At 44.8% G+C, this 8,788-nt stretch overlaps 1 protein-coding gene across 1 annotated transcript; it reads left to right on the forward strand.

Annotated features, from left to right (window-relative positions):
• The first annotated feature begins 59 nt into the window (after positions 1-59).
• tex10 (testis expressed 10) lies at positions 60-8,733 on the forward strand. Its single transcript, XM_068760351.1, has 15 exons — positions 60-242; positions 342-529; positions 635-961; positions 1,043-1,234; positions 1,376-1,628; positions 1,730-1,842; positions 2,572-2,822; positions 3,003-3,138; positions 4,136-4,305; positions 5,232-5,409; positions 6,240-6,462; positions 7,595-7,675; positions 7,753-7,937; positions 8,015-8,225; positions 8,333-8,733. The coding sequence occupies exons 1-15, from the start codon at positions 60-62 to the stop codon at positions 8,453-8,455; spliced, it is 2,814 nt and encodes a 937-aa protein (XP_068616452.1). The 3' UTR covers positions 8,456-8,733.
• The last annotated feature ends 55 nt before the right edge of the window (positions 8,734-8,788 follow it).

Genomic DNA, 8,788 nt, shown 5'->3' on the forward strand with positions numbered 1-8,788 from the left:
CCCATCCCACAATCTTCCCTGCACATCTGTTATTACCTGCAGCAGAATAGGCTGCAGAGATGAAGAACAAAAAGAAGAAGAGACAGGATGACTTCCAGAAGGTCAAATTAAAGGTGGGGAAGACAAAGCCCAAAGCTGATAATGCCACCAACACCAACTTCCGCACGAGGGGAATTAATCTGTCTGAGCAGCTGAAGAGAGACACGGCCGGGCCCACCACGCACAGACAGCTCGGCGTTAATGTAAGAGGCCCCCCTTTTCTCATGACGGCATACACAATCACATGTTTGGAATACCACAATTTATGTGTTTTCTTTCTTTCTGTCTTCCCATTTCGGCAGGACCTCATGTCTCAACTCCACCATTACAATGCCAATGTGAAAAATAGTGCCTTGTTGGGGCTGAGAGAGCTACTGTCCCTTAATCCCTCTCTGTTAGAGCAGCATCTCTCTCGCTTGCTTTCTGAAGTGGCAGCAGTTGTCACAGATAAGGATGGCAATGTTCGCGCTGGGGCAACACGTGTGCTGAAGTAAGTTAACCCCCCCCCCCCCCCCCAAAAAAATACACAACATGATAACCAAATCATAATGTTGTCTCTCAAATAGCATGGGCTAAACTTTGTCGTTGCTTCCAGGTTTATTGCACAATCTGTGCCTGCGGAACGAGTGGCTCCTTTTTTCCCCCTCCTTAGTGCCCACTTGTCTTGTGCCATGACCCACATTGACACAAGCATACAAGAGGATGCCATGAAGGTCCTTGATGTGTTGCTGGAGCACTACCCTGCTCTGTTGGCAGTGCGGCCCGAGGTGCTGCTCACTAACTTCTTGGAGTTGATATCTCACAGACAAAACGGCGGAGGAGCCAAAAAGGCCCAGGATGCTAAGGGACGAACATGGGCCCTGTCCGTCAACCTCGGCAGGACTTTGACCAGCCAGCAGTGGCGGCTCGCTGTGCTTCTCAGGTATGGAAGCCATATGTATGATTACAAATACAATTAGTTGTATTATTCTCGCTGCTTATTCTTTGTTGTATGTCATTCAAGGCTTGGGAGATTTCTGCAGGCAGTCGTCGAGGAAAGACCAGTGGAAGAAAGTGATATATTTGGCTCCAGTGAGGAAGGCAAGCTTAATCCTTTATACCTCAACTGGGAAGAGCTCACCTACAGCAAGGTCGGCGTTAAGGTGTATGAGCATTCTGGAGCGAAACCAACGCCATCGTCCACCTTTAGGCTCCGGTAGGAATAGACACCTTTTATAAATAATAGGAATTAGATACAGAATTTATAAGACAGTGTTATGCCTAAAAAAAAAAACATTTTGATTTGGATCATTGGAGTTCATGTTGACATATTCTTTATTTTAACCTCTTTGTATAGGCCAGAGGTGGACCCTGGACCTGCAGTGGGAGAGGGCCTTGACTCAGCTGAGACTATTCAAAGCTTTGCAGCCACTCTGGTGCCTCTCCTGCTAGAAGTGTGGGTCGAAGCCAGCACTGGCGACTGCCCTTGGACCAGCACGGAGGGCGCTCACCTGCTCACCCCAGATGCCATGTCAGTAATGTTTCAAGTGTTGTCTATTCTGCAGCTGCTGAGGAAACTGGCGCCACAGCAGGATCACCGGGATAGACTGGTAAAGATGAGGAGTAAACATGTATAGTAGGAGTACGTCATGTAGTGCTTGTTTTCTACATTTTTTATTACAAGAAAATGTTATTTTTTACTTTTTTGCAGGATGAATGGTTTTATAAAGAATACCTGGGTGATTTTAAGCTGCATTTCATGAAGAACTTTCCTTTTGGGGCACGGGACGCACCCAAACACAAGAAGAAAGTGGATCTCAAAAGGTAAGAAATATTAGTTTGAAGTGTCGACTAAATGTCCTTCACTCTACCTTTTTGTTCATGACTCAACCGTTTAAATGACAGTTAATTATATGATGTACCCTCTTAGCATTTGGTGCAGAGGAGTGTCAGGTTTTTTTTATGGTTTGTGTCGCCTTCTGGCAGTCGGGGTCAAATGATGACTGAAGGTAGCAGTTAGTAACAATTATTATCTTTTGTTGCGTTCACATGTCAGTGTATTACAGCTGGATAAATAATGAAGGCTATCATCGTTTAGGCATCTATGAATTTAGGGCTACATGTTGGACGGCGTTTGGTTCTGGCTCCCTCTTGGAACACAAACCAGTCTGATTGCTGGCTGGAATGGTTTTGGGGGTGGCAGTAGCTCAGTCCACAGGGACTGGGGCTTGAGCAAGCCACGTGGTCGCTCGTCACTGGAAGTGGCGCTGTGCATCTTTCTCAATCCCGTTTAACTAGAGACTCATGACTCTTTGTGTCCATGGAGGTGGACAGACATCTATATGCAAGAAGAAAATTGCCACACTCATTAATGTCATAGGTACTTGGAATTGGAACTGCAGTAAATTACCATTGTAATCCGTCAAAATGGTTTGATCCATTTCTCTTTAATATGGACACTCGTAGGTAAAAGCATGAGTCGGTGACTATCACTCCCAACTGCTGTTACAAAGGTGAGTTCTGTCTAGTCTAATCCCACCACTTGTCTTATAGGAGTAAGAAGACGACCTCAGCGGTCCAAGGATTGACGGTGGAGCCTCTGGCTCTTAACATCACAATTTGTCAGGTCATGGTGTATCTAAGTCAGAGGCAAGGAGTCGGCAGAGAGATGGACGGAGACTGGCTGACACCTCTCAGGACATTTGCCCGAGACACTCTGGGCAGTGGAGTGAAGCTAAGCTACAAGCAGCTCCACATGCTGCTGGGAACTGTATGGAAGATGGTTCTCACCCAGAGGAGCAAAAGTAAGTGTCTGATTTTTAATGAATTCAACAGTACTAAAGTTGTTCTCTGTTATTAATGTGGTCCACAGAACAGAACACACCCACAAAATACGAGATTAGAAACTGGTGCAGGGCGTAGTATATAAAATACACATTTCAGTCATTTCAACAATCTGTGTGTGTATGATTGTACTTTTGCAGCAGTGACAGATGACCTATTGGCAGCGGTGTATGTCTACTATAAGCAGAAGCATCTGACTCTACAGACGCGATCGCTGCTGCTGTCTTTCTACAGCAAGCTGTACCTGCAGGAGCAAGGACACGCCCACATAGCAAGGTAACATCAGTCCCTTTTCAACACGAGGCAAATTGGACACCACCGGTTCTTGAATGGAGAGAATGACGTAACCATGACCACAGCAGGAGCCCCACATTGTAGCGCACACATTTTAATTAGAAAATTAGATTTCTATGAATCATGAAAACACATTATCTTTGAACAATAGCGTAATTGCTATTCCATGTGACTTTTAGAAGCATGGAGATTTTTACAATGATTACTACAGTCTGCATATAACGACTTCTTACTCAAGCTAATTTGTCCAGTCCCCTCTAAACGAATAAATTGTATTTGTGCTTTTAAATACAGGCCAAAGCCACGTAACCCACTCAGCTGATTAACTTCCTTAATTTTATTTTTAAGGCCCGGCCTATTGAGTTGGCATCCGTTGAATCAGCGCTTCCCTTCACAAACCTCAAATAAGCCCTTTGATCATTTGTCATTTTTACGTCATTAGCTCATTTATTACTCGTGACTTTTGTTAAGTAGAGAAGCGCTCTTTATTTTATTAAGTTTTAACCAAGCATATGTAGGCAGAGTCAATAAAGGACAGCCCCCCCCCCCCAAAAAAATACAATGTGTTTTAATTAAGACGTGGATTTACTCTTCTATGCGTCACTTCTTACTGTTTTTCTTTATTTATGAACTAATTATGAAAACTAATGGAGTGAAGTGCATTGTTTTGACATGGTGAAATTCCTAGCTTTAAAAATTCAGATCAGATTAGACAAAGGAATGAAATAAGAAATGTAAATATATTAGCACTTTCCTTCCATGAAATGCGGTGATTGAATAGCTCTGACTTAAAGTGTGTAACAAAACCCATCTCTACACCTTTGTTTGTGCTTAGGTACAACAACAAGCCCGGCGAGACAAAGAAAAATTGAAACATTTGGAGTCTTTGTTCACAGAATATTGATTTATTTCATTGTTTTATCAGCATTTGTTTCATATGCACCTTTTTTATGTTGTCCCTCCCTCTGTCTATCCAAAGGAGTAAGGTGCTGTGCTGTTGGTTGGCATCACTTCCTGTACAGTTGTTCCAGCTGGGTCACCGTAATCCAGCCCTCTCTGCCCGACTCATCCGGTCCATCCAGGCTGCAGCATCTCGAGGACACAAAGACCTGCTTAACAGTCTGCAGACACACGCTTGCAGGCTCTATGGTACACACACCTGATTATTAGTGAGCAAAACAAAGACATATAATCATGGAAGGTGGAGCAACTCGTCAAAACCTATCCTGATTGTGCCTAAAAGTAGTTGTACCTTGCAGAGTTCAGAAACACGAGATTAATGCTGTGAAATGCTTCTATTCACATGAAAGCTGTGTTTGCTTTCATACATATTCATCAGTGATTAGAGATTATTTCTGTCACCTCTTTGGGGCTGTTTACACTTCTAAATTCCGCTCAAAGATGCTTTGTGAATACGAGCATTGTTTAAAGCGTGGGCAGCGGTGGAACATTTAAACAAAGTCAGTTGTATCTTGTCTAGGTTACCGAATATAATCCCATGCATCTCATGTATGTCTTTATTTAAGATTAATTAATTCATACCTTTGGAAAAAATACAACAATAATAATCCTTTTGAAATAAATAAATAGTCCAACCCAGAACAGAATAAAATAAAGAGTTACATCTTAGTTTGTCTAGGGGGCGTTGTTGCAGCTCAACGTTTGCCACCCTCGATGAACTTATCTGCAGCCCGGGGCATACAACGGTGAGGACCATGTCTAGTGCTCTGAGAATGTTCGGATAGTTACGATGCTGTGTTACAGAGGAGGGGGGGGGGGGGGTCAGCCAGCATTAGGACAGAAACTGACACAGAACCAGCAATTCACCATCACAAGACTCCTTTTGTCCGGGAGGGGGCTTCTGACATCAGCATGTGCGTCAGCAACAGACAGAGCACCACACACATTATCCGAGGCTATGCCTGTCTGCCTCTTTTTCTTTTTTTACACATAGCCTGGCCTTCCTGGTATTGCTTTCATTTTCTTAACTGCGCTTTATATTATATCCCTGGAGGGCACAGTGTGTTGATTTATCTGCCTCGTCACATGTGAACTTGTGCTTTGTGTTTGTGAAGATCCGCAGGAAGGAGTCGTTGGCCTGCTACCTGCTGAATCTCAGCAACGAATGGTGCAGCTGCTTTACTTCCTACCAAAGTTATTTCCGTCCCTCCTGGCCAATCTGAGCGGCTGCTGCTCTAGTGGACAAATCTCTGCTGGCCTGGCTGCTTCTCTGATTCGTATTGTGCACCTTAGGTGAGACTCAGAACCCCTGGACACAGTACTCTCAACAGCAACCATCAGAGGGCAGTGTTGCACCATTGTAGACGACTTCCTGACAGCTCATGTCTTACCTGTCTGTCGACAGGTGCTGCCGATGTGATGCCTTGAATATTTGACATGAAACTAGTGACAGAAAATATATATATATATATTTTTTTTACTCATCCACAGCGTACATTTGCTTGTAATGGTGTGTGTGTGTCCTCCAACATTTTGTTTTTATATACTTTTATTTATCAAATACAAGTCAGACGAAAAATGCGAACGTACAGTTACCTTTTTTTCTTTTTAAACAAACAACCAAATGAACACCCACCCACCCACCCCCCAACATAATAAACTAGAAATAACAAATAAGTATGAACAATACTCGTACATGTACACAGTGGTAATTTCAAAAGCAAACAAAAGAAGATAAAAATAAAAAACAAACTAACAATAAATACATTATATATATATACATATATACAACATACATACATTGACACAAGTGTTAGTGTGTCCAACATTTTGATTGGGTCAATGGAGCAGTGCACTACGAATTTGAGTGTAACGCTGAGATCATAAGGGATGGATTACGTGTGTAAAGGGAACGACACAAAGATCTCTTTGCCAAGCAGGAATGTAGCGTCATCGTGGAGTATTGAGAAGAGACTACTGTCTGCATGAGCCTCCCAGACTTCTTAAACTTATTAGTCACTCATATTTTCTACTTTTCGCAAATCTATCCTCCCAGACGACCTGGAACATTTCTGTGTATCCTAAATCATATTACGTGTATTTACATTTCCATTGTTCGCTAGGTCGTCCCTGAGTAGCTGGACTTCCGGAAGCCAAGAAGCGGCTGTGCAGGACGTGGACTTCATCAGCTTCCTGTTCTCCACCCTGATGGGCTTTTCTTCCGACAAGCTTGCGTCTCTACAAGAGGACTGTGACGAGTGTGCCCTGCCTCCCTCCTCTCTCTCGCCCCTCAGGCTCTACCCCACCCAGCTGGAGCAGTTCACCCACCACTGGGATGTCGTCGAGGTACGTTCGCAGCACCGTCCGTCCGATGATACTCCAAACATACACGCTCTTACTCCTAACTGATGCTGCTGCCAACCGCAAATACTTGAAAGTGACTTTGGAAGAAACAGAAAGCAGGAGGTCAAGACAAGACCTTGTTTTTAAAATTGGCAGGTGTTGATATTCTGGACACAGTTGTGGTCTTTCATTCCCCCCCCCCCCCCAGTCCCTCCCTGTCTCTCTTATAGAGCTAAGAGGGGTGGAAGCTTTATCGCGGCCCTCTGGATGAGAGGGGACCTTTATCGCGTTGCCCAGGTTGGAGATGCATGGTTATCGGGCATAGCGGATATGCATAAATGCTAATGAGAGCCCATGGCATGATGGGGGTGTGACATTTCTACACAGAAATTACAGTTAACGTAACTATGCCTTAGGGCGCGCGCGTGTGTGTGCAAGTAGGGGAGGGCTTATAATCACTAATTCAGCTCCTCAATTAAGCCCTCAGATCGTGCCTCTCTCATCTCCCTGTCTGAGTCAATCACAGGCAAGTGGTGGGAAGGGTGGATGGGTGGAAGGGGGGGGGGGGGGGGGGCGGCATTTAGAGACAGACTATGCCAACTCCGTTTCAACTAATGAGACGGGATTGTTTTTAATGATGGCCAGAATGCCAACAGGTGCAGCATTCTGACTCTCAGTGGCTCTCTCTCTCTTTCTCTCTCTCTCACACACACCTCAATTTGGATTGATATGAAGTTAATAAGGAAAAGCTGAGCATTGTTCCTCACTTTTAAAAACTTAATTCTTGAGCTCCTTTCCATCCAGACAAAAATGATTTTCCCCCCCATAAAGGCCGAACTTCTAAAGTAAGGGATGACTATTGACAGCGGTGTTTGTCTGACGACCTCAGCTAAAGAGGACAGTTCATTTCTCCTTTGAACCTACAGTGCTATTGATCAGGTGTTTGAGACTCATTTACTGCTGATTTTTTTTCTCCTCTGTTACTGAACATTATTTTCACTAGGGATGAGCATTTTGAGAATAATTAGGGTGAAATTATCTTATCACTGAATTCTATGGGGGGGGGGGGGGGGGGGGGGCTCATACTGTATGTTTGATATGAAATTGTTTTGCAAATATTATGTTTCATTGTCAGGAAGTTTGCCACTGCCTGGAAACCTTGAGTTCAAAGTCTCAGTGCTTCGACATCTTGCAAAATGGTATCTGTAAATACCTGGTGAGTGAAACTCCTCTAAAGGATTTATCAGTCGTAGTTCTACTTTCTAACAAAGTGGTTCTGACTACACATCCCAGACCAGGTTGGAGGTGGTCCCTGACAACATGGCGGCAGGGCTCCTCAGAGCCGTGTCCAGATTAGTGGACCTCTCCGTCCTGCCCATCGAGCCGATGCTGCGCTTCCTGTCTCAGTGCTGCCTCAGCTTGCTGGCTCTGCTCATCGCCCTGCAGCAGGACCTTCCTACTGAAACCAACCACAAAAGGTTTGAGAACAGAAGCGGTTCGCTTTAGGTCCGCGGCTTGGCCGCAACTGAGCTCAAACCCGTTTGTCACTTTTCAGGGAGGCAATGTGGAGTGCTTGCGCTTCAGCTTTGAGCGCTGTCCCTCGCCTGCTGCGGATGGTTCTGCAGTTGATGCGTGTTGGCGATTTTAACGAGGAGGAACTTCCCCAGCTCGGACAGATCCTGTCGATGCTGCTGCAGCACGTGCCGCTCCACAACCAGCTGCTGGCCAACGCCACCCTGCTGCAAGAGATCATCCAGCATCTCACGGTACCAAATGCTCACATCACTCCAATGGATTTGAAGGCTTCTGTACAGTTTGGCTGGAGTGGCGACGCCAACGCCTCATGGAGAATTTGTCTCTGCATGCGTTACAGCGGTATTCCAGGTCTGCAGCCAGGGAGCAGTGGTTGACGGACCTGCTCTACTATTACAGCGTCACCGTGGCTCACGGCTCTTCTGCTCGGCGGGGAAACCAGAGCCTTCGAGACGTGTACTGATTAACGCCGCACTCCAGGCTGACTCCATCCGTTCAGCAACAACTCTTAGCTCCTTTGAAAAATCAGCCATAGTGAGACTTTCAGATGGGAATAGTGTGGAGATGAGCTGAGTCAGGAAATCAGTGTTACATATTCTTGTTTTTGAGTTCTATTTTCCCCCTGTATATTAATTTCCATCATTTTTGCTTACATCTTAGGCTGCTAGTAGGCTGAGAACATTTTCAAGAGCTGACAGACACCTGCTGACTCGAGTAAAAAAAGAATGAAATAAAGTGAAATGACAGTTCACTGTGCCATTTTTTATTTAATAACAACATTTATGCCAGAAAACAT

Source organism: Brachionichthys hirsutus, chromosome 3 (assembly GCF_040956055.1).
Source record: "Brachionichthys hirsutus isolate HB-005 chromosome 3, CSIRO-AGI_Bhir_v1, whole genome shotgun sequence".
In the NCBI taxonomy this organism is placed as follows: Eukaryota; Metazoa; Chordata; class Actinopteri; order Lophiiformes; family Brachionichthyidae; genus Brachionichthys; species Brachionichthys hirsutus.

What these genes read in the sequence shown, in the direction of transcription:
- tex10 (XM_068760351.1), top strand. Translation starts at nt 60, where the DNA reads ATGAAGAACAAAAAGAAGAAGAGACAGGATGACTTCCAGAAGGTCAAA. An exon ending in ACACGCTTGCAGGCTCTATG is followed by an intron (nt 4,306 to 5,231) that starts GTACACACACCT and finishes GTGTTTGTGAAG; the next exon opens with ATCCGCAGGAAGGAGTCGTT. An exon ending in ATTCGTATTGTGCACCTTAG is followed by an intron (nt 5,410 to 6,239) that starts GTGAGACTCAGA and finishes ATTGTTCGCTAG; the next exon opens with GTCGTCCCTGAGTAGCTGGA.